Source organism: Pelophylax lessonae (assembly GCF_965119305.1).
Source record: "Pelophylax lessonae genome assembly, chromosome: 5".
In the NCBI taxonomy this organism is placed as follows: domain Eukaryota; kingdom Metazoa; phylum Chordata; class Amphibia; order Anura; family Ranidae; genus Pelophylax; species Pelophylax lessonae.
Window position 1 is genome coordinate 235078007 of NC_138772.1, and position 25927 is coordinate 235103933.

At 46.0% G+C, this 25927-nt stretch overlaps 1 protein-coding gene across 3 annotated transcripts in view; it reads right to left on the bottom strand.

Moving 5' to 3' along the window:
• TRIO (trio Rho guanine nucleotide exchange factor) overlaps positions 1-25927 on the bottom strand; it is an 855771-nt gene that overhangs the window by 45174 nt on the left and 784670 nt on the right. For 2 of the 3 annotated variants that reach the window (XM_082259529.1, XM_082259531.1), the window contains exon 46: positions 8118-8312. In XM_082259529.1, coding sequence (XP_082115655.1) covers positions 8118-8312 — 195 coding nt within the window. The remainder of the gene's footprint in view (positions 1-8117; positions 8313-25927) is intronic. The other variant, XM_082259530.1, reaches the window with a different exon arrangement.

The following is a 25927-nucleotide window of genomic DNA, read 5'->3' on the forward strand; positions in this document are numbered from 1 at the left end:
TTTCCAATCAGCTGGCACCTTACCCGTCTGTAGACTATCCTTAAAGATCAAGTCTGGCAATCACCTGGCTGAGCTCTTTAAGAACCCTCTGGTGCAAGCCATCCGGTCCCAGCAGTGGCGTAGCGTGGGGGGTGCAGGGGGGGCCAGCCGCACCGGGCGCAACATCTGGGGGGGGCGCATCCACAGTGTCACTCTGTCTGTCTGACTCTGACATACACAGTTCACACACTGTCTGCGGCTGCCTCCATCTTTAGGCTGGGAGATGTCCAGCGCGGCTGCCCTATGGCTGAAAATGGTGGGTCAGGGCAGGGCTGGACTGTGCCTGACCTGTCCAATGGTGTAGAGTGGGGTGGCGTTGCAGGCCAAGCCCCGCCTATGCCGCCTCTCCTCACTGCTTAGTCAGTTTAGCAGCGAGTGAGTCAGCAGCCTGGCGCTGTCTCAGAGTGGGGTTTTTTTTATCACCTGATTAGAGCCAGAGGCTCTAATAGGCTACAAAAAAGGGTGGACCCGGGGCGCAGAGCAGTGCGCCCCGAGCCCACCTATTGTGTGACAATAGCGAATGAAAATTTGCTATTGTCACACGGATCCTCCTCCTGGCCAATCCGAGACCCGCTTCATGATTGGCCAAAAGGCAAACGCATGCCATTGGCCGAGGAGGAGGCGGGAGGACTCGAGGAGATGCGGGGAACTGAGGAGAAGCCGCCGCTGCAGGTAAGTCTCTCTGCATTGAAGGGGGCACGCTGGTCTGTCTGCATTGAAAGGGGGCAAGATGATCTCTCTGCATTGAAGGGGGGCACGCTGGTCATTCTGCATTGAAAGGGGGCACGCTGGTCATTCTGCATTGAAAGGGGGCACGCTGGTCTCTCTGCTTTGAAAGGGCACGCTGGTCATTCTGCATTGAAAGGGGGCATGCTGGTCATTCTGCATTGAAAGGGGGCACGCTGGTCATTCTGCATTGAAGGGGGGCATGCTGGTCATTCTGCATTGAAAGGGGACACGCTGGTCATTCTGCATTGGAAGGGGGCACGCTGGTCATTCTGCATTGAAAGAGGGCACGCTGGTCTCTCTGCTTTGAAAGGGGGCACAGTGGTCTCTCTGCATTGAAAGGGGGCACGCTGGTCTCTCTGCATTGAAAGGGGGCACGCTGGTCATTCTGCAATGAATGGGGGACACGCTGGTCATTCTGCAATGAATGGGGGACACGCTGGTCATTCTGCATTGAAGGGGGACACGCTGGTCATTCTGCATTGAAGGGGGGCACGCTGGTCATTCTGCATTGAAGGGGGGCACGCTGGTCATTCTGCATTGAAAGGGGGCACGCTGGTCTCTCTGCATTGAAAGGGGGCACGCTGGTCATTCTGCATTGAAAGGGGGCACGCTGGTCTCTCTGCATTGAAAGGGAGCACGCTGGTCACTCTGCATTGAAAGGAGGCACGCTGGTCATTCAAACTTGTATTTAGATGCATTTTACTTTAATTACATCAGTATTTTCATAACAAACAATACATGTGCTTAGGGGGTAAGGGTTTCTTTAACTAATCTAGTGGAACAGACTAAAATCCCGCGGGTTAGGGGGCGCAAATTACTTGCCTTGCCCCGGGTGCTGACAACCCACGCTACGCCACTGGGTCCCAGTGATTTATTTATGTTAAGTTTCTCTAGTTTAGTTCTAAGTCTGGCCTCTGTTAGCCATGGGGGTACTTCCTGAGGTGTATTATTTAATTTATCATTACAAGCTTACAAGACTGAAGAGAAGAAATTATTTAACACTTTCGCCTTCTCTCTGTCCTCTGTGGCCAGATTTCCTTTGTCGTCTTTTATGAGGCCAATGTGTTCTGGCCTCATTTTCTTAGTATTTATATACTTAAAGAATTTCTTGGGCTTTTTTTTACTCTCTTCTGCTATATGTCTCTCGTGTTCTATTTTAGCCGCCTTGATTTCACCTTAACATTTCTTATTACACTCTTTGTAATGCTTGAATGCTGCCAATGACCCCTCAGCCTTGTATTTTTTGAAGGCCTTTTCTTTAGTATTAATATGCATTTTATGTTGGAGTTTAGCCATCCAGGGTTTAGTTTTGCTCTTTTAAATGTATTTCCCTTTGGAATGCACTGGCCAATCCCTTTGTTTAGAATTCTCTTGAAGTACTCCCATTTTTCCTCCGTGTTCTTTGTTCCCAGGGTTCTATCCCATTTGATATTTTCTAGCAAAGAGCGCAGTTTTGGGAAATTGGATCTTTTGAAATTCAGCGTCCTTTTATTACCCTTGTGTTTCCTATTACTATGATTAATACTGAAACTAATTGACCTATGGTCAATGTTTCCTAAGTTGTCCCGAATTCCTATATCCGTGAGCAGGTCTGTATTGTTGGTAATCAGTAGGTCAAGTACCGCATTGTTCCTTGTCGGTGCGTTCACCATCTGACCCATAAAATTGTCCTGCAAAACATTTTATTTAAATTAAAGTCCCCCATTATAATGACATTTTCCATCCTTGCTGCCAATCCAATCTGTGAAAGGAGGTCCGCCTCCCTCCCTCTGGTTGGGGGGCCTATAGCATACGCCCAATATTACTTTCCCCATAGTGCCTTCCCTTTGAAGTTCTATCCATAGGGATTCTGCCTCGTCCATAGCTCCATTATTAATATCATCCCTCATATTTACCTGTACACTGTTCTTAATATACAGACATACCCTTCCCCCTTTTTTACCTTCTCTATCTCTGCGATAAAGGGAATACCCCTCAATGGTTGCCATCCAATCATGAGAGCTGTCGAACCAAGTCTCTGTAATCCCCACAAAAAGTACTCCTCATACATGCACAAATAAAATAAAAAAAATTTCTTTTTTTTGTAAGAAAAAAAAATAAATCCCTCCACACTGCTACCGCTGAGGTACCGCAAGGTTCAACACACCTGCGGCGCTGTCTTTAGCAGAGGAAGAACTGTATACCCACAGGGACTCACCACCATGGACCCAGAGCTGGATCTAGAGCGCCAAACTGCCTGACACGCTGCGATCAAAAAGGAAGAGGAAGCGCTAAACCTGTCACTAGAGGTCACCGCACTGGACTTCAAGAAAATGGCCGCCACATAGACTATAATGGGAAATCCCAAAAACATGGCCGCTGGACCACACGAAAAAGGCAGCCGAGGCTGAATACAACCATCCACAGCAAAATGGCGGCATGGACCCAGGGGAATTTGTAGTCCACCAGGTGGGAGCCCCCCCAAAGACCCCCCTGGACAGCAATAAATGCAGACACCCCTAAAAGGAGCCGCCAGCGGCGCACTCCCACCGCCCTCCAGCCCAGCACCTAACACCCTCACCCAGAAAACACCCGTGCACCCCAAAGGGGAACTAAGGAAGAGGGATGGGGGCAGGTGAGTGCGACCATTACAGGGAAAAACCCCAATGGGGGGAGGGACTATGAGGGGAGGAAGGACACGGGGGGGCTACCATCCCCAGGAAGGGCCTACATCCACCCCAGCATTTCCCAGAGGGGGGAAACTACTCACCACACCGTGGAGCTCAGCAGTCCACCGCGCCATCTTGGAGTGGGGGTGCCGCAGCCAGAGGCAGGCTGTGACTCTGGTAGTGACCGTTGTCGTGACCAGCGCTATGCAAGGTATTTCACTCACTGGCCAGCTCCAGTCCAATGGGGCTATGTTGCAGCCAACCTAGCGAGGAGCTAAAAGTTGGGTCGCGTTTACAGGCCAGACTGGGAAGGCCATAAGGATCTATGATATCCAGTGCGTAGCCCAATCTGGCTGTTGATTGTCATTAACACAGGAAAATAATTGATTGTAATTCATACAGGAACAGAAAATAACAAAGGAAAAGAAAAAATTCAATTAAAAAAGGAAATATATGCCAGGACTGCAGATCCCAGCAGGGAGCCAGGTCCTTACTCCTGACTAGGCAGAAAAAACTGAAGTCCTTTAGCAGGAAGTGATGGTATACCCCCTGGGAATGCCTCAGGGGCATAGCCATAATTGTTTCCGCATAGTTCTATTCCTGAAGAGAGAGCAGCATAAGCCCAAGGGTCTAAGAAGACATGGAGCTGTGTCCGTCAGTGAACGAAAGAGAAATGCACATTTATGCTGGATACCTCCACTCTCCACCCAGAGAATGTCTGGATGCGACCGAATAGCAACAGCCAAAGTTTCTATAGCAATAATAAAAAGGAGTTGGGGGAGAGGGCAGCCCTGCCACATACCTGAGGCAATCAGGAGGGAAGCTTAAGTATATCCTCTCACTCGAATCTGGGTTGAAGGGTTACTCTACAAAGTCACTAGAAAGGACAGAAACTTAGAACCAAACTGCCATTTAGGTACAATTTTAAATATGACTATGTTAAAGTGTTGAACGCCTTCCTGATATTCAGAGTAACCAATAGACCCTTCTCCGGCCACACCCTGACCCAAGACCAGTGAAGGATGGAAAAAAGGTCTATAGCTCAGCAAATCTGGCACCTGTCTGTGCGGAATGAACACCACTTGGTCTTGGTGAATATAGTGGGCGATAAAGCCATTCTAGCGGGTGGCATACATTTTCGCCAATAGCTTCAAATCTGAATTAATCAGTGAAATCGGCAAGTAATTGGTCACATCACTATGGTCTTTCTTAGGTTTGGGAATAAGGCTAATAAAGGTCCTATTAGAGTGAGTGTCGATGGGAGCCCCCTCACAGAGCGCATTGAAATATAAAGCTAAATTCGGAAGTAAGACAGAAGCAAATTTCTTGTAATATAAAATTATGAAGCCAAATTTCTTATAATATAAAACAGTGAAGCCGTCTGGTCCAGGGGCCCTAGAAGGCGCAAACTCATCAAAGTCCGCTTCTTAAGAGATACTCCTTCAATCTCCAAGAGTAGGAAGTAGCCATCTTGCGAAAAGCAGATATTGTCACAAAAACCGGGGAATTATCAGATCAGGGAACTTCAAAAATTTTGGAGGAGAGAAACAAAGGAAAAATTCAAGAGGGGGTGAAGACGTGGTCAATTCTAGAGTATGTTAAGTGTACATTAGAATAATCAGTAAAATCTCGTTTAGTTGGGTGGAATTCCCTCCATTCGTCTATCAGATCCTATTGGTGCAATAACTGCACATATTTAGTACCCACTTTTGAGGGGCGAAAAATCTGGTGTGTCAGGGGGGTCTAGATTTGTCCAGAACAGCATCTAGAGCCAAGTTAGAGTCCTCACCCAGGAAAATGGACCTGACAAAATTAAACATGGGGAAATAGAGTCTCCATCCCTAAATGCAGTAGAGCAAAAAGACAAACATAAAATTGGGACTTTATGAGAGAAGTAGATTAGTAGAACCAGTGCTAATGGACATGTAACTCATAACATGGGGATAGTCATGGATCTACATGGGGTTACATGTCCATTAGCACTGGTTCTACTTTTAATAGTTTATGGACCTTTACCACTGGTCTATTAATGTAATAAATCTACCATTTTACCTTAGATTCGTTTCTTTTCTTTTTACGCAGTTCCATCATTATACAGCAGCTGGTCACACCTCATATAAAGTCCCAATTTTATGTTTGTCTTTTTGCTGGACCTGACAAAATGTTGAGATAGCGTCTGAAATAGACTGGCCGAAGACCCGAACATTGCCGAAATCGGCTCTGATCAGATCTCCGATGTAAAAACCCAGAAACAATGTCATGACATCAGTTCCGGGCACTGTAGCCTTAAAGACGCCAGTTTTTTAAAAAAATTACAGCATTCAAAACAGCCAAACTTGGCGTTTTGAGTGCTTTCAGGTGCAAAGGAGGAATTTGGGGTCTTTAGACCCCAGATCCCTCCATAAGGAGCACTTGTGACTGCATATCACTGTCACAAGGGATGTTTACATTTCTTGTGACAGCAATAAAAGTAATCAAAAAATGTGTTTTTTTTAAATGAATAGAGTAAAAATAAAATAATTAGGAAAAAAAAAATTGAAACCTCCCCTTCCCTCTGTACTTGCACGCAGAAGCTAATGCATATGCAAGACGAGCCAGCATATGTAAACAGTGTTCAAACCACACATGTGAGGTATCCCCGTGATCGTTAGATTGAGAGCAATAACTGTAGCATAAGACTGCCTCTGTAACTAAACAGGTAACCGTTAAAATTTTTTAAAGCGCCGCCTATGGGGATTTTTAAGTACCGAAGTTTGTTGCCATTCCACTAGTGTGTGCAATTTTAAAACATGACATGTTAGGTATCTATTTACTCGGTGTAACATCATCTTTCACATTACACAAAAAAAAAAATTGGGCGAACTTTACTGTTTTTTTTTTTTTTTAATTCATAAAAGTGGATTTCTTCCAAAAAAATTGCATTAGAAATACCGCTGCGCAAATACAGTGTGACATAAAATATTGCATCGATCGCCATTTTATTCTCTAGGGTCTCTGCTAAAAGAATATACATAATGTTTGGGGGTTAAGTGGGGGTAGGTTGGGGCCAAAAGACCTCCGTGACTGTTAGAGGGGCTGGGGGGAATGGAAGAGAACCCGGGGGTCCGAACATCCCAAGGAGGGGCCCACGTCCACCCTGAGGGACCACAAAGGGAGAAGGGGGGACATTATTTACCACACCATGGAACCGGGTGGGCACCACTCTGGGCAGACCACCTCCCCATCTTAGAATGGGGGGTGTTGTGGGCTAGAGGCATGCTGCAACCAGGTTGTGTGCGTCCTCACGAGGTTCCTTAATTCGCAGGCCAGTCCCCGTCCAGTGGGACTATGTCACGGCCGACCTAGCGCGGAGCTGAGACATTTGCGCGCTCGCTGGCCAGACTGGGAAGACCGCAAGGATCTAGGATATCCAGTCCGTCGCCCAGTCCGGCAGTTAATTGTAGTTCTCACAGGAACCAAATTGATCGTAGTTCTCACGGCAACAGAAAATAATAAAAGAAGAAAAAAATTCAGTTTAAAAAGGAAAAAATGCCAGGACCAGAGATCCCAGCAAGAAGCTAGGTCCTTACTCCTGACTAGGCAGAAAAAAACTGAGATCCTAGAGCAGGAAGGAGGAGTATACCTCCTGGGACTGCCCCATAGGCGTAGTTAAGCTTTGTTAACCCTTTTCCCGCCTAGGAAGAGCTGCATAACCCACAGGTCAAAGAAGATGTGGAGCTGTGTCTGTCAATGAACAAAAGAGAATCACAAATTACATTGAAATGCAGCCTACAAAACCTGCAGAAAATCTCCACCATGCTTCACTTTTTCAGACATTCACCCCTGCGCCGTTCTCCAGCTCTACAGTGGAAAACTCCAATCTGATAAAGCCACAGATTTCGAATTCTGACCAATCAGTCTATAGCACTTGTTGCCAGTTTTCTGAATCCAAGTCCCATTGTTTCTGAGGGGACTATAAAGGGATCACAGCTATTTCTGCAAGACTCCAGCTGAAAACAGTACTTGACATCTTCTGATTTTGAAGCAATTTAAAATGAATTTCTCATTTGTTACCTTTAAGTGGAAGAGTCCTTCAAAAACCTTTTTTTATGACTTGAATTATGTGGTGTATAATGAGACAGTGCCATGGGGAAGTATTATGAGGACTTCCAATCACTTTGAATTCAATGAATCAGTAAGTCTAACAGTGTAAAGACCAAAAAACAAACACACACTGAGATAGTGTAGTATTAAAAAGATTAAAATTCATCAATAAAAAAAAAAAAAAGTAAGTACTCACAAACATGTCAGAGGAGGCAGGTCTGAAGCACTAATAGTCATTGCAAAGTCTCTCGGGCTGGGGAGGGCAGCCTTGACCACAGGTGGCAAGCAACTTGTCTTCACAACTAGATGGCATTTGGAGCTTCCACTCCTCTAGAGCAGGCTGAATCACTCTCTGTTAGCTTAGATTAACTGTCATATACTTAGTTTATCAGACTACCACCACCGTACACCCATGAGATAGTTACAAATTGAGTTTTTCTTTTGATTTCATTATTTCTTGGTCTTTTTCTCCCCATTACCTTCCTTTATGACTCGAGCGCCACAGAGTTTTGCTTTTTTTTTTTTTTACTATTTTCACATTGGCTCACTGAGCACACTGGTAAGGTATTGTTATTATAAGTTTTGTAAAGCCAATTTAACCAGCAAGATGCCACTTACCTTGATACTATTTTTAAACAGAAAGCCTGGCAAAGAGTATCCTCTCTTTTTATCTAAGGGTTCACTGAAGATAACAATTTGTTCAAAAAGAAACACCCGTCTTTCTTTACAGCATGGTAAAAGTCCTGTGCCTTGATCGGAGACTAGAAATGTATCTTGAAGCAAGAGCTTTCCTTGGGCTAAAATTTTGCCCTGCTAAGAAAAAATAATTGGATAAACAATTTACAAATAGAACACTTTGCATTTCAGGTTCAAAACATAATGTTAATGGTAGTACTAGTAACCCTATACTCAATGGACATACTTTTTTGGCCATTCAAAATTTTCAATTGAAAAAATTCAAGTACAACTCGTGGAATAGGTTTATGTTTTCTACACATCTGAACAGGCAAACATTAGATTTTAATTTAAATAGTCCCCACAGATAAAAGCGATATAATTGAACAAATTACATATTAAACTGACATGGTGTATTAATTTGAATTACCTCAATGAACAGAAATACAGATATGGTATATGGAAAAAGTACTCTCCTATGTTTACCACTTCAAATTCATTAAATATAAATCTGGTGTTCCAGATTAGGTTACAATGACTAAAATCTTCTTCGCAAGTATATCTTGGGAAACATGTTTTATTTAAACCTCAGACACCTAGGGTCAGGTGTTTTCTACTGACATGTGTGACGTCATCATGCCAAAATCAAAAGAGCTTTCTAAGGCCCTTAAATAGAAAGTAATGGACTGGCAAAGTAATGGACTGGAAGAACCCAGCAAATTCAACCCAAGGGCTGACAATTTGATGTTAAAAGAAGTCCCAAAGAACCCAAAAAATGTAATTGCAGGTAAATCTTGCAGCAGTCAGTGTCAAAGTGCATGCATCTACAATCAGTAAGAGACTGCACCAATTCAACCTGTGTGAGAGGTGTGTTAATAAAGACACACAAGAAAAAAAACTGGGACTGCGAGAAACAACCACAAATGTAAAAACGTACAAAAATGTATTGTTTAGACATAAAACAGATACTACATACATTTAAAAAATATGTGTTTTAAATGCAATTGCAAATATATGTACATGAATGCAAATAAAGTAGCAGCGCTCAAGATGTGTTAATTAACCACTTGCCTACAGTGCACTTTCACCCCCTTCCTGCCCAGACTGATTTTCAGCTTTCAGTGCTCTCACACTTTGAATGACAATTACTCAGTCATGCAACACTGTACCCCTAAAAAATTTGTGTCCTTTTTTTCACACAAATAGAGCTTTCTTTTGATGGTATTTAATCACGACTGGGTTTTTCATTATTTGTGCTATAAATAAAAAAAGACTAAAAATATTGTGAAAAAAACACATTTTTCTTTGTTTCTGTCATAAAATTTAGCAAATGAGTAATTTTTCTTCACAAATTTTGGCCAAAATTTATACTGCTACTTATCTTTGGTAAAAATAACCCAAATAAGTGTATATTATTTGGTCTTTGTGAAAGTTATAGAGTCCACAAGCTATGGTGCTATTCATTGAAAATTGATCACACTTGATCACACCTGATGTACTGAAGGCCTATCTCATTTCTTGAGACACTAAAAAGTCAGGAAAGTACAAATACCCCCCAAATGACCCCTTTTTGGAAAGTAGACATTCCAAGGTATTTATTAAGGGGCATGGTGAGTTTTTTGAAGTTGTAATTTTTTGCAAAATGAAGATTTTTTTTTTTTTTTTTTTACAAATTGACATATTAACAGGTTATTTCTCTCACACAGCATATGTATACTTGCAACTACACCCCAAAACACATTCTACTACTCCTCCTGGTTATGGCGATACCACATGTGTGAGACTTTTTCACAGCCTGGCCACATACAGAGGCCTAACATCCAAGAAGCACCGTCCGGCATTCCTCGAGCACAAATTACACATATCATTTCCTGACAACCTATCGCACTTTTGAAGGCCCTGGAGCACCAGGACAATGGAAACCCCCATAAAATGACCCCATTTTGGAAAGCAAACACCCCAACGTATAATTTTTGAGGCATAATGAGTCTTTTGAACTTGTCATTTTTTTCCACAAGTTTTTGGAAACTGTGGAAAGAAAATGAAAACACATTTTTTTTACACAAAGCTGTCCATTTATGCACCCCAAAATACATTCTGCTATTCCTCCTGAGTATGGCGATACCACATGTGTAACACTTTTACACAGCCTAGCCACATACAGACGCCTAACATCCAAGTAGCCCTTTTCACAAAGTTGTCCATTTATCCACTTTAAGACTGGGTCCATTTTTGACACTTGGTGTTTACAAGCTAAAATAATTTTTTTTTGCTAGAAAACTATTAAACCCCCAAACATATATATATTTTTTTTAGCAGAGACCCTAGAGAATAAAATGGAGATCGTTGCAGTATTTTTTATCACACCATATTTGCGCAGCAGTCTTCCAAATGCAATTTTTTTGAAAAAAATTCACTTTTTTGAACTAAAAAATAAGAAAACAGTAAATTTAGCCCAATTTTTTTCCATAATATGAAAGATAATGTTACGCTGAGTAATTAGATACCCAACATGTCATGCCTCAAAATTGCGCATGCTCACAGAATGGCGCCAAACATTGGTACTTAAAAATCCTCATAGGCAACATTTTAAAAATCTCTGCAGGTTACCAGCTTAGAGTTACAGAGGAGGTCTAGGGCTCAAATTATTGCTCTCGCTCTAACGATCGCGGAGATACCTCACATGTATGGTTTGAACACCGTTTACATATGTGGGCGGGACTTGCGTTTGCTTCTGCGCGCGAGCTAACGGGGACAGGGCGCTTTAATTTTTTATTTTTTTTCCTGTCATTTTTTTTGTCAAAAAGACCTCACACCTCACAACTACACTAAGAAAGAAAAAAAAAAACGGCCCTTTAAACCGGTTGCTAGGCAACGACTTTTGACGTAGCTCCAGTCCTCCAAGACCATAGAGTCGAGTGAGGGCCATCTTGCCCTAACTCGACTTCCTGTCTCTGAGGATCCGGGACCGGATAGTTTTCCCCACTGCCGGCGGGTCCGGTAAGCTGGGAAAACGTCTGGGACGCGGCGGGAGGGGGGGGGGAGCGTAGCGATCGCAGGCAGAATCACTGCGATTCTGCCCGCGATCCAGAAATCATTGCAAATCGCGGGACGCCTGTGCGTTGCCCCTGATTTGCAATAGCACCCCAAACGCTGTGCGATGTTGCTGCGATTTCCGCCTGCCGAATAGCTGTAACATCACGCAAACAACGCATGACGCCCCAAAGAAACTCTTGTACCTTTTTTGGGCGTCATGCGATGTTTGCGCAATGTTACCGCGATTCGGCAGGCGGAAATGGCGGCAACATCGCACAGCGTTTGGGGTGCTATTGCAAATCACGGGCAACGCACAGGCGTCCCGCGATTTGCAATGATTTCCGGATCGTGGGCAGAATCGCTGTGATTCTGCCTGCGATCGCTACGCTCACATGTGAACGTAGCCTTATGGGTGTCAATTTCTGGGCACTGATGAGGGGACTGTTGGGTGACAGGTGCAATTGGGGGGGGCTGAGGACTGTGTGGGGACATTTATTTTTGTGATTTTACATTTGACATGTGTACAGAGCAGTAACTCACTATTTCTAGCTCTGCTCTCCTCACACTGGAAACTGTATGAGGGGAGAAGAGCTAGTAACAGTGAGTTACTGCTCTTTGTTTACATTTTGTGATCGGCTGTGAATGGATTCACAGCCGATCACATAGTAAACAGTCACTGTCAGTGACTGTTTACTACCGCCGGTGACAGCTGTGTTCCTACGGAACACAGTGCCACCGACATGACCGCGCTGCACGCTCCCGATCGCGCATGCGCGGTCATCTTGTGGGCGCCTCCATTGTGATCGGCTGTGTCATTGGAACACAGCCGATCACATGGGAAACAGCCACGCCCATTGGCTGTTTCCCCCCTGCCAGTGACGGGGGGTGTCCCGAGGACACCCCGACACCGGTGTAACGTGAGAATTACCTACCCCGTGAGAAAAACCTACCCTCGTCACTTCCGGCTAGGAACAGCTGAGCAGCGCAGCAGTGCGCATGCTCACAGCCCCGGATACCTAATGGAACAACTGAGGAGCTGACTAGTGCGCATGCGCACTAGTATGAAACGATCACGGTGTACCGTGAGAAAAACCTACCCACGCGGCGGTTACATAAAACAACTGTGCTGCAATACGAGTCATCTCCGCTCCTGTCCCCGTCACTTCCCTGATCTGGGCTAGTAAATATAAAAGCGGCTCTCGGCTCCGTGATTTATCTTTTCATACAGCCGCCGCCGCTTTAATATTTACTTGCCGAGAGCAGGGAAGTGACAGGGACAGGAGCTGAGATGACTCATATTGCAGCACAGTTGTTTTAATGTAACCGCTGCATTACATACAGTGTCGTGCAACAGAAGTGACAAGGGGTAGGTTTTTCTCACGGGTAGGTAATTCTCACGGAACACCGACAGTGCAGGGCGGCGCGCACGCGATCGCGCGCCTGCCCTGCTTAAAGTGCCGCCGTCATATGACTGCGGCCCAGAACAATGGTCACACCGCTCCGCCGTCATGTGACGGCGGGCGGGCGGCATCTGGTTAAGAAGAGATTACTAGTGACAGCAGAGGAGAGTTGGTATGCGTCGTGTAGCCACGCCCCTGATGATGTTAACTATAACAAAACATGTTGGGAGGAAGCTAGCTGCTTGACGCTGGTGCCTTACACCATTGGAGGTCGGCTATCTTTTCGGTTGGAAACAAGTTCATGCCATATTGTAACCATTTGATATGCTCATTTTACAAGGGAAAGTGTGAGTACTCTGTTTGCCGTTTTACATTATTTTAATAAACCTGTGAAAAATGTTTGCGCAATGATCGCCTTCCTATTTCTTTTGGAATATGCTGTGTGATTGGAACTGGTGGGGTTTACATAGTCGGATTCATTGACCAGGCAACAGCAACATATATTTTTTTGACGGCTGTTTAACCATTTACATCTGGTAAGAGGCTGTATGTTTGGCTTTCTTCGAAGGTGGACCTACTGATCCCTCTCCACAGTGTTAGTCGCATCTCACTGGAGGACTGTTTCTTCTACTTTAATTGATACATCTTGAGCGCTGCTACTATATTTGCATATATTATAAGAAAGAGGAAGTTCAGTGAACTGCCCCTAGAGGCCCACTGCCGATTCACTACTCCATAGACTTCAAGAACATGGCTGCCTGTGATAGCAATGGGAAACTATAAGAAAATTGCCGCCGTAATACACAAACATGGCCACCGATTTATACAGCAGCCATCCACAAAATGGCGGCTACATGCGGCGCCCATGTGGCTCCTGGAACCCTCAGAGGACTACCAGGTACATATGGACAGCAAGGGGGAGACCCCCACCATGATCATTCCTCCCATAAAATGGCATTCGAGCAGCCGGCGGCCCCATGGCCGCCCCGGAGGGATGGAGGGGGGGGGGGGAGCTAGGCATGGGTGAATGGGGGATGGTCCACAGAGGGACCCCGATAGTGACTGGGAGCATAATTTTGGAAGGAAGGGCACTCGGAAGTCCAACCAACCCAGGGAGGGACCCATGTACACCACGAGAAACCACCAGAGGGGAGGGGGGACTCACCACACCTGCACTGCTTCAGGCAGACCATTGCACCATCTTGGAATGAGGGTGTTGTGGGCCAGAGACCAGGGTCGTGACCAGGGCTATGTGTACCCACGAGGCATTTATTTCGCCGGCCAGCCCACGTCCAGTGGGGCTATGTCGCGGCCAACCCAGCGCGGAGCTAAGGTCAGGTAGTGAAAGGATCTAGACTACCCAGTTCTCACAGGAACCAAATTGATTGTAGTTTTCACAGGAACAGAAAATAATAAAAGAAAAAGATCCCGTTTAAAAAGGAAAAAATGCCAGGACCAGAGATCCCAGCAAGGAACTAGGTCCTTACTCCTGAATAGGCAGAAAAAAATGAGTATCTATAGCAGAGGGGGCGAGTATACCTCCTGGGACTGCCCATAGGCAAAGACAAGTTATTTTTCTGCCTAGTGTCCTACTCCTGTAGGGGGCAGTATAACCCAACAGATAAGAACATCAGAAGCTGTATCCGTCAATAAACAAAATAGAAAATTATATATTTTTTCCAGGGTATTTTTTATGATTATTTTTGTATACTATTATATTGAGCACTATAGCGCGGCATTATTGTGCATGTTTATTTAATATAGCACATATAAGGGATTGTGATCAATGCTCACAGCTCAGCCCGTTTTTTATTTTTTTTTTTGGAAGTAGCTCGCAAGATTTATATATATTTTAAGTCCTTACTCCTGACTAGGCAGAAAGAAACTGAAGTCCTATAGCAGAGAATTGGAAATAGCCACCTAGGCCTGCCAATAGGCATAGTAAAATCGTTTTCTTGCCTAGTGTCCTACTCCTGTAGGAGGCAATATACCCATGTGGTTCTGAGTAATGAAGGGCTGTGTTCATCAATGAACAAAAGAAAAATACATTTTTCTTGTGTTTTTTTTTTTTTAAGAATTTGACCCTTACCTGAAGGCACAGTTTGACATGGGCGAAGAACCACCTTATCTTTGTGGACCATCAGATAGGTAGTACGACAAGATCACGCGTCAGCTCCGATACCCTGCAAGCAGTATTGATAAGCTACCTAAAAGGCCACCTTCTGGGACAGCATAAGCAGGGGAATCTCCCGAATATTTTCAAAGGGAGGCTTCTGAAAGCACCAAGTTCAGATCCCAAGGTGATAGAGGGGACCACAACGGTCAAATCAGATGTCAAACCCCTTGAATAAAGGTACGCAAAAGGGAGTGCGTGGCCAGGGGTCACTGAAAGAAGACCGCTAAGGCCGACACCTGGCCCAAGGCCAATTTCTGCTCAACACCTCGTTGAAGAAAAGTCCAAATTCGAGCCACCGAAAAAGAACGAGGGTGAACTCAAATTGATTCACACCATGAAAATGTACGTTTTCCATGTACGATGGTAGATCCTTCTAGAGGTAGACTTTCTAGCCTTTAGCAGTGTCGGAATCACCGACCCAGGCAAACCTCTATCCTTCAACACCTGGCTTTTAACAGCCAGACAGTCAAAGCCAGCGACTTTAAAGCAGGATGGAAGATCGGCCCTTGGGACAGTAGATCCTCCCTGAGAGGCAGTCTCCAAGGGACGTCGGCAACCAGTCGCACCAGGTCGGTGTACCAAAACGGAAGAGGCCAGTCCAGGGGCCACTAGAATGACGGGAATCCCCTCAGCCTCGATTCCGCGCAAAAGCCGCAGCAGAAATTTGAGAGGATGAAAAGAGTAAATTAGAGGATACGGACCTCAAACCTTGGTTACTTTCTGTTGAGCCGGGACACCAACAGATCCACCTCGGGGGTGTCCCACTGGAGACATATGTGATGAAACACGTCTGGATGAAGAGACCACTCCCCATGGTCCAATGTCTGCAGTTTGAGATAGTTCACCAGCCAGTATTACACTCCTGGAATGTGTACAGCGTAGAGGGTGGGAATGAAGGGGGGATATCGATATCTACTCACCATACAAGGAGGGGGCTGTGGACCAGTAGGAACGTTGGAACTCAGGCTGAGACCCGGTAGCATGCGACACCGCAAAGCGTTTAACTCACAGGCCAGCCCCCATTTAGTGGGGCTATGTTGCAGCTGGCATAGCGTGGAGCTGTGGTCTGCGCGCACCCGCTGGCCAGACTGGGGTGAACACTGGATCTAGATATCCAGCCCGTCGCCCAGTCCGGCAGCTGATTGTAGATCTCACAGGAAAATGTCCAGGGGAAAAAAAGCTATTTAAAAGGAACCAAAGCCAGGACCAGAGATCCTGGCAGGGAACTAGGTCCTTACTCCTGACTAGGCAGAAAAAAACTGAAGGCCTATAGCAGTGTCCTACTCCTGTAGGAGGCAATATAACCCTGTGGTGGTCACACTACCAGAGATGAGAATATTCCTAGTGGCGGAAGCACTTTGTGGTGACACATGATTTTTGATTATTCAAGCATGGGAAATAATCAATATTTGGATCAATATTTGGAGAAGGCTGCACATATTTTCTTGTTTGCATGGCCTTTAATGATAAATTCTTGTGGATCGCACAAATTTTTGTGGATTGCACTTATTTATATATATAGTGTATATTGGAAATATCTGTGATATATGGTTTTGGCTTATTAGGACACTTGACACATGCAAATAATGGGATTTTTGACTTATCGCAAAGTCCATTTCTTTGATGGTCATTGACGGACACTGCTCGTGATCTTCTTGACCATTGGGTTATACTGCCCCCTACAGGAGTAGGACACTAGGCAGAAAAAGAACTTGACTACACCTATGGGCAGTCCCAGGAGGTATATTGCCCCTCTCTGCTATAGGTACTCCGTTTTGTTACAAGCATTGTCAGAAGTAATACAACTTCATAGAGGGGTGGGTACTGTGTCCGTCAAAGAGAAATGGATTTACGGTAAGTCAAAAATCCCATTTTTCTCTTCCATTCATTGATGGACACAGCTCCTGATCTTCTTGACCATTGGAAAGTCCCAAAGCAGTGTTAAACATGAGGGGTGGGAACATCAGAAAAAAATTCCCCAAGACAACCATAGCCAACCAGGTAACATGGAGCTCAACCATAAACAACTGGAGCTCATCTGAAAAAAAAACAATACACCCTCAAAGAGGACCAGGTCCACTAAACAGCAATCTGCAAAACCTTGCGGCCAAAGGAAGCATTTGCAGATGCCAACACATCCACTTTATAAAATTTTGTAAAGGTGTGCACAGATGACCAGGTAGCCGCCTTGCAAACCTGCATCACTGACGCCTGAGGAAAGAAGGCCCAGGAGGCACCAAGTACCCTAGCACAGTGCGGAGTCAAATGTCGAACCCTCTGAATAAAAACTCTGAAGGTCAAAACCCGAGCCACCGTAAAAAAGAGAGGGTGAACAGCAAGCGACTCACACCACGAAATGGTAGATCTTTCTAGAAGTAAACTTCCTAGCCTTCAGTAGTGGGGGAATCACTGACCCAGTCAAGCCTCATGGCAATCTCCAAACAAGAAAAAACAGAGGGCGCACTGGCCTAGCGCATTACCTCAAAAAAAAAAAAAAAAAAATGGCTTTAATAGAAGTAGGTACAATTCCATACTCCCAAACGAAGATATCATAAAAGCATATCAATAATGTTGTTACAGCATCTGAATTGTCGCATCACAGTAATGAAGTCCTTGCAGCGATTGGCTAACGTGTTTTGAGGACCCGCCTATTCCACAGAGCCTTAGGCTCTGGGGAGATCTCAGGCTGGGAGGCCTCAGGCTCTGAGGAAGAGGCAGGTCCCCAAAACGCGTTAGACAATTGCTGCAAGGACTTCATTACTGTGATGCAACAATTCAGATGCTGTAACAATTCAGATGCTGTAACAACATTGTTGATTTGTTTTTATGATATCTTTCTTTGCGAGTATGAAATTGTACCTACTTCTATTAAAGCCATTTTATTTTGAGGTAATGCGCTAGGCCGGTGGGCCCTCTGCTCTATCCTGCAGCACCTGGCTTTCAACAGCCAAGCTGTCAAAGCCAGTGACTGTAAAGCAAGATAGAAGATTGGCCCTTGGGACAGCAGATTCTCCCTGAGAAGTAGTCTCCAAGGGGCGTCCTCGATCAGCCGCACCAGGTCGGTGTATCAAGACTGGTGAGGCCAACCTGGAAGCCACTAGAATGACCAGAATTCCTTCTGCCTCAATCCTGCGCAAGAGTTTCGGCAGAAGCTTGAGAAGAGGGAAAACATAAATCAGACAATACTGACCCCAGGGAGCCACCAGCGCGTTTTTGGCATCTGCTAGCAGATTCTGTGACCATGCCACACATCTGTGTATCTTCCTGTTGACCTGATATGCCAACAGATCCACCTTGGGGGTGCCCCGTCAGAGATACAGCCGATGAAACACCTCCAGATGAAGGGTCCAAAGCCTGCCGACAGACAATCCGCCTGCTATTTTTTCACCCCAGGAATGTGTAAAGCGAATAGGGCCGGAACAAGACATTCTGCCCACCAAAGAATGCCGGTAATCTCTAGAGCTGCCAATACATGGCTGAGGCATTGTCTGACTGAATACGAACCGGAAGCCCCTGGAATCGGTCCGTCCAGTGCTCCAGACACAGTCTGATTGGCCAAGATCTCCCTGTGCAGGAACCTCGTATGGAACAGTGCAAATGGGACCGCCTCGAAGATAGAAACCATCAGGCCCATTACCCTCATGCAAGTCTGGAGGGATGACCTCCTCCTGGACAGCATGAGATGAATTGCAGCATGCAACTTCTGGAGGAACCTGGGGGTACTGGTAGACAACAGGCTTGGCAGTGGCATGCAATGCCAAGCCGCTGCAAGCAAAGCCAACAGAATACTGGGATGTATAAAAAAGGAGATTCACTCCAGAAATAAAGAGATTATTCTCCCACTCTACAAGACTCTGGTCCGGCCACATCTGGAGTATGCTGTCCAGTTCTGGGCACTGGTCCTCAGTGTTATATTCTCCGTGTTGTGAGAGACACAGGACTCTGGTCTGGAACAACGGTTGTTTATTCAGGACTCTCTGTACACTCCAGCATGCATTACAGGACAGCTCTGTATATCAATACATCTCTACATGTCTCCAAGATGGCCACTCTGCCCCTTGACCCTTGTCATCACTCCTGGGTGGAGCCAGCCTTAAAGTGACAGTACATGTGAAACCCTTCAGGTATAACACCTTCCATCCATCCCTAAAAAAACAAACAAAAAAAAAAAAACAACACAACAAAACGAGAACAGGCATAAAACAGTAACTAATAATTGTCCAATACAGTCCTCAAACTCAGGAGATTTACATGGCTTCTTCCGCGTCCGGATGTGAGAACAACTTCCAGGGACGCTACGGGGAGAACATGGCAGCGGATCACTTTCGGTGGGCCCGTCGAAAGTCTCGTAACCGCTCTTGCATTTGAAACCGGACAGGAGGGCGACAGTGTCGTTGAGGACGGACACCCAGGGCCTTGGGGCCGGAGGAAGCAGGGCTGGCCGGAATGGACACCGGCGGGGCCAAGAGGGGATCCCTTATCTCAGAGGGTGAACAGACCTCTGGACTAGGGCTGGAGGGCTCTGTTGGAGCTGAGTTCAAAAGTTCAGAGTCTCCCCAAGCATCAGTCTCAATGCCTCCTGATCTGGTAGGAGCAGATCCTTGAGACACTGGAGGTGCAGCCGATGTCAGGGATTCGGGCAGCTGAGAACGAGGACGCAATTGGTCCGCATGCCTTCTGCAAATGGAACCATCTTCCAGGCAGACCCGATACATTTTGGGTCCAAAAGTCTCTGCGACTATAGCAGGAAGCCAACGAGTGTTGGAAGCGCCATAAGATCGAGCCCATACCTTTTGCTGGGCTGTAAACCGGGGAATCTCGTTGTGTTCGACCCTCTTGTCTTGGGACTGCCGTACATGTTCCTGGACCGTTTGAGGGCGGAGCATATCCAAAACAGTCCATGGCTGCCGACCCAAAAGAAGTTCAGCTGGAGTTTTCCCAGTAGTTGCATGTGGTGTGGTTCTGTAAGCAGAAAGGAAGGAGTCCAGCTGCTGGGGTGACAGGGACTGTTGTTTACTTGTAGCCACAGTAGCTTTGAAATAGCGTTTGAAGGTCTGTACAAACCTGCTTAACCATTTGTAGCCGGGTGGTAAGGTGCGGTCAACTTGTGTTTGATGTTGTGGGCAGTCAGGAAACTCTGAAACTCCTGGCTTGTGAATTGTGCACCGTTGTCTGTGACAATTTCTCTGGGGTATCCAAACGTAGCAGCGAGATGTAACAGTATGGAAATCGTCGCCTTAGTCGTTGGCTGGGTAACAGGAATGACCTCAGGCTACTTTGAATGGGCATCAATAATGATCAAAAAGGTGTGTCCTCTGATCGGGCCTGCAAAGTCCAAGTGTAGGCGAAACCAGGGGACCGTGGGCCAAGTCCAGGGCTGGACGCACCCTCGAGGAGGGTCTCTTGCCGTTTGTGCACATCCAGCACACGCATTCACATATGTCGTGATATCGGAGTCGAGGTTCGGCCACCACACATAGCCTCGGGCCTTTTGTTTCATACGTGTGCCCCCGGGATGACCAGTATGTAGCAAGTCCAGAATGTGTCTCCAGAGGGTCTGTGGAACGATCACTCGGTCTCCCCATAAAACACAGTTGCCAGCCACAGTTAATTCCAGACGCCTACGGAAGTAAGGTTCATAATCCTGTGTGACAGTTGCAGGCCAACTGTACCGTACCCAGGAGAGTATTGTCTGAAGGAAGGTATCCTTGGCTGTATGGGCTGCTACTTCCCCGGAAGATAGAAAGGACAGGCTGGTGTAACGACAACTTTTGACAGGTGGAGAAGAGTCTGTTAATGTCCTTGTCAGCCGGGACATGGCGTCCGCATTAGCATTGGCATCATGGCTGCGATACTGGATTTTGTAGCTATATGCTCCCAAGAATAGGGCATAGCGTTGAAGACGGGCCGCAGTCGTCTGGGAGATGCCTTTGTCAGGGCTAAAGATCTGAAGGAGTGGTTTATGATCAGTCAGTATGGTGAATTCCCTACCATACAGGTAAAGATGAAACTTCTTAATTGCCCATATGAGCGCCAGAGCCTCTTTGTCAATGTGAGAGTAATTGCTTTCTGCTTTTGTCAAGGACCTGGAGGCGAATGCCACAGGTTTCTCTGACCCATCTGGTAAAACGTGAGATAGTACAGCCCCTAGACCATAGGGTGAGGCATCACAAGCCAAGGTGAGAGGCCTTTGGAGGTCATAGTGCACGAGCATGCGTGACGCCAACAGCTTTCGCTTAGAAACTTCAAAAGCACGTTGGCATGCAGCCGACCAGTTCCATCTGGAGTGTTTCTCCAAAAGCTTGTTCAACGGAAACAAAGTGAGTGCTAGATCCGGCAGAAATTTGTGGTAATAGTTCAGCAAGCCCAGGTATGATCGCAGCTGTTGGACGTTGGTTGGGGCTGGAGCTTTTACTAAAGCATCAACTTTGGCTTCCGTGGTGTGTATACCCTCTGCATCCTCAAGGTGGCCACAAAACTCCAATTTAGGTACCATGAATTGGCATTTCGCTAAGTTCACTTTTAGACCCTGCTCTTGGAGTCCGGCCAACACAAGCTCCACGTTACGCTTGTGTTCCTGGTCCGTCAGGCCCTTGATGAGCATGTCATCTAACAGGCACTGTGTGAAAGGAATGTCTGCCAAAATCTCATCCATTTTGCGTTGTCAAATGGCTGGGGCAGAGGCTACACCAAACACCATCCGATTGTATTCATACAGTCCCTTGTGAGTGTTGATGGTTAGAAACTTACGGGACGAAGGGTGGACCTCAAACTGTAAATAAGCTTGCCTGAGATCAAGCTTGGTGAACTTTTGACCTCCTGCAAGAGAGGCAAAAATGTCATCTACTCTGGGTAGGGGATACTGGCCTATCTCCAGTTGAGAATTTAGTGCCATGCGGAAATCGCCACAAATGCGTAAGTCCCCATTCGCTTTCTTTACTGGTACAACTGGTGATGCCCGCTCGCTGTGCTCTACCTTTGAGATGACACCTTGTTCCTCCAGCCGGCTTAGTTCAGCTTCCACACCTGCTCGGAGTGCGAAAGGTACCGTCCGAGCTTTGAAGAACCTAGGCTGGGCATTGGGTTTCAGCCTGAGTCTCACACAGTCATGCTTTATTTTTCCCAAATGGTGATCAAAGACTTGCGGGAATCGCTGTTTCAGGGATTCCACCCATCCCTCGTTATCTCTTGATGTGATGGTCACAGTGTTGCAGGGGTTAATGGCGATGTCTGGCATGCCAAAGTGAGCAATCCAGTCTCTCCCAAAGAGAGGGGGTCCCCCATGTTCTAGGATATACAATGGCATTCTCTTTGTCTGACCCTTGTAGGATACCTGTACTTTCACGTAACCCAGTGGGTGGAGTATCTGCTTTGAATATGTCTGCAGTTTAATTGGTGTTGGACGGACAGTTGTTCGGATCAGAAGTTTTCTCCATTGTTTCTGGGTGATAACTGAAACTGCTGCTCCTGTGTCTACATCCATCTTGAGTTTCTTTCCTTCCACGGTTACCTCTACAGTCATTGCTGAGGGTGCTGAATGCATATGATGTATGTCCAATCTGTGGAGCACTTCCTCATCCTCTGATGATGTATATCTTCCCACCACATATGCCTTTGTCCTGGTGTTCAGAGGTTGTTTATTTTGCACCTTCTTACTACGGCAGACTCGTGTCAGATGACCTGCCTTACCACAATTATGACAGAGCTGATCCTTAAACCGGCAGACTTTGTGATCATGGTCTGTATTCCCACAACGGTAGCAAGCTGACTCCCGGCTTGGTGAGAGTCTATATTTACAGTTAGCTGCAGTTTGCTTGACTGCTGTTCTGAAAACTTCCTCTTTAACCTGGGGGTTCAATCTGCTCTGGGGGTTCAATGCCTCTGTATCTTTCACAGCCATTTCCATCACTGAAGCTATCTCAATTGCCTTTGTAAGGGTAAGGTCTTTCTCTGTTAACAGTCTCTTTTGGCTAGACTCACTATTTAGTCCCATGACAAACTTATCCCTCAGTGCAGTTGGTAAATACTCCCCAAAAGAACAGGTTGAGGCTAGTCTGCGAAGGGCGAGCACATAAGCCTTAATATCTTCATCTGGCTGTTGCTGCCGCTGATAGAACCGGAATCTTTCTGCAATCTCTAGTGGTTTAGGCTGGAAGTGATTTCCTTACAGTGTCAGGAGCTCTGCCAAAGTCTTAGTTGCTGGTTTTTCAGGGAAAAGGAGATCCCTAAGCGTGTCATATGTCCTAGCACCAACCACTGTCAGAAATACTGCTACTTGCCTGTCGCCTGGGATGGCATTTGCACAGAAATATTGTTCTAATCTTTCAATCCAGGAGCTCCACGATGTCTGTTCTCCATCAAATTCACTTAATGTCCCGATCAATGACATTTTCCTGCTGGGCTCTGTGGGTGTTTGTATTCCTGACAATCCAGAGTTTTTTTTCTTCCTTTCCTTTCTCACACGGATAGTAACCTTGTAAATCCCATCCTCGTCGCCACTGTTATATTCTCCGTGTTGTGAGAGACACAGGACTCTGGTCTGGAACAACGGTTGTTTATTCAGGACTCTGTACACTCCAGCATGCATTACAGGACAGCTCTGTATATCAATACATCTCTACATGTCTCCAAGATGGACACTCTGCCCCTTGACCCTTGTCATCACTCCTGGGTGGAGCCAGCCTTAAAGTGACAGTACATGTGAAACCCTTCAGGTATAACACTCAGGAAGGATGTGCTGGAAATGGAGAAAGTCCAGAGAAGGGCAACAAAAATAATTAGGGGAATGGAGGACATCAGCTATGAGGAAAGACAACAAGCACTGAACTTATTCTCTCTGGAGAAGAGACGATTTGAGGGGGGATATGATATCAATGTACAAATATTGTACTGGCAACCCTAGCATATGGAAAAACCTATTCAGAGAAAGGAAATACAATAAGACACGTGGCCACTCACTAAAACTAGAAGAAAGGTGGTTTAACCTTAAAATACGCAGGGGGTTCTTCACTGTGAGAGCAGTAAGGATGTGGAATTCTCTTCCGCAAGCAGTGGTATCAGCAGGGAGCATTGATAGTTTCAAAAAACTATTAGATGGGCACCCAATGTACGGTTAACAGCAAACACACACACACATCATAGGTTGAACTGGATGGACTGATGTCTTTTTTCAACCTCACAAACTATGTAACTATGTAACTTGATGTCGATAGAGGCAAGAAAATCCCCCTGATGCAAGGATTCCACCACCGTGCGACCGACTCCATTCTTAACTTCTATACCTGCAAAGCAGTTCAGGGCCTTGAGATCCAAAATTGGACGCACCTCGCCTTCTTTCTTTGGAACTGTGAAGAGGTTTGAATAAAACCCCTGAAAACATTCCGGAGTTGGAGCTGGAACAATTACCGCTTGAAATAAGAGATCTTGCACCGCCCCAAAGAGGGTTTGCTATAGGTTCAGGGACAGACGCACATTGGAAGGGATCTCCGGAGGGTAAGAATGAAACTCGATCTTGTGGCTGGACCGTATCACTTTGTGGACCCACTTGTCTTGCACCAAGGAGGCCCACGGGTCTGGGAAACCAGCGAAGACGTCCCCAGGCATGGGTGAGGGAGGAAGGAGCCTTGTCTGCGGGTCTGGAGAACCCCGCTTTCTACTTGCTAAGTTCCTGTGACCAGAGAAGGACAGGCCACGTTTGCGATGAGATTCCTTACCCTTCCTAGCCTGCGGAAGAAAGGTGCTCTTCCCCACTGAGAGACTCCTAATGATGTCATCCAGGGTAGCTCCAAAACAGATGATCTCCTTGAAAAGGAAGATCAGTTAAGGCTTTTTGATCAGTTGAGGCATCACAGATAAACCGCAGCCCCTGGACCAACTGGTCCGCCAGCTCCGCAAAGGCAGGGGGGAGCTGCTCACCCTCCAGGTCACGGTGTAAAAGCTTAACCCACTCGGTCAGAGTTAATGACACCAGGGCAATGGTAAAGACCGGTCTGAGTGCTGAGCTTAATCTTCTGCAACAAATTTGTCAAAATAGGAAGTTAACGGAAAATCGGATTTTTGTAAGATCTTACCGTAAAATCCTTTTCTCTTAAGCTCATTGACAGACGTAGTCTTCTTGATTCACAAGAACTGGGTTATGCTGCCCTCTACAGGAGTAGGACTAGGCAGAAAGAAAAAACGTTCTGGCTCCACCCTAGGGGCAGTCCCAGAGGGTATATCCTCTTCCTGTCTGCTACAGAGAATCAGTTCTGTCCCAAAGCAGCAACAGAGAATTTAACCCAACCCAACTCAATGATAGAGGGGCGGGTACTACGTCTGTCAATGAGCTTAAGAGAAAAGGATTTTACGGTAAGATCTTACAAAAATCCGATTTTCTCTGTCGCTCATTGACAGACGTAGTCTTCTTGATTCACAAGAACTGGGACATCCAGTAGCAGTGCCACAAATGAGGGGTGGGATTGACCGAAATCAAAATCCAAACTAGAAGGCCCAACCGGAGCCAACCAGAAGTATCAAAGGACTCATCGAGTAAACAGATGAGACCTACCCCACAAATCCTCGAGGTAGACCAACAGTCTCCTTAAACAGTGGCCTGCAGGAACCTTGCGGCCAGAAGAGGCATCTGACGATGCCATCACATAAACCTTATACAATATTGTAAAGGTATGAACCGACGACTAAACAGTCGCCTTGAAAACCTGAACCACTGACGCCTGATGGCGGAGGGTCCAGGAAACTCTAAGCGCCCGAGTAGAATGCGCCTTAACAGGGAATGGGGGATCCCGACCCTTAGATAAAATAAGCCTATACCACCGTCTGTCTGATCCATCTAAAGATGGTCGCAGCAGAACAGGCAACCCCTTCTTAGGGCCATCCGTGATCACAAACTGTGAATCCGTCTTACAAATTGAATCCGTAGTATTCAAATATATCCTGATCGCCCGAACTACATCCAAGGAATGCCATGCAAATTCTCGAGGATGATTGGGCTAAGGACATAGGAAGGACAATACACTGTCCTCATTCAATGAAACTTTGAAACCACCTTAGGAAGGAAAGATGGATTCGGATGAAGAACAACCTTATCCCTATGAACCACCAGATCTGGGGAACAACAGGATAATGCAGCCAGTTCTGACACC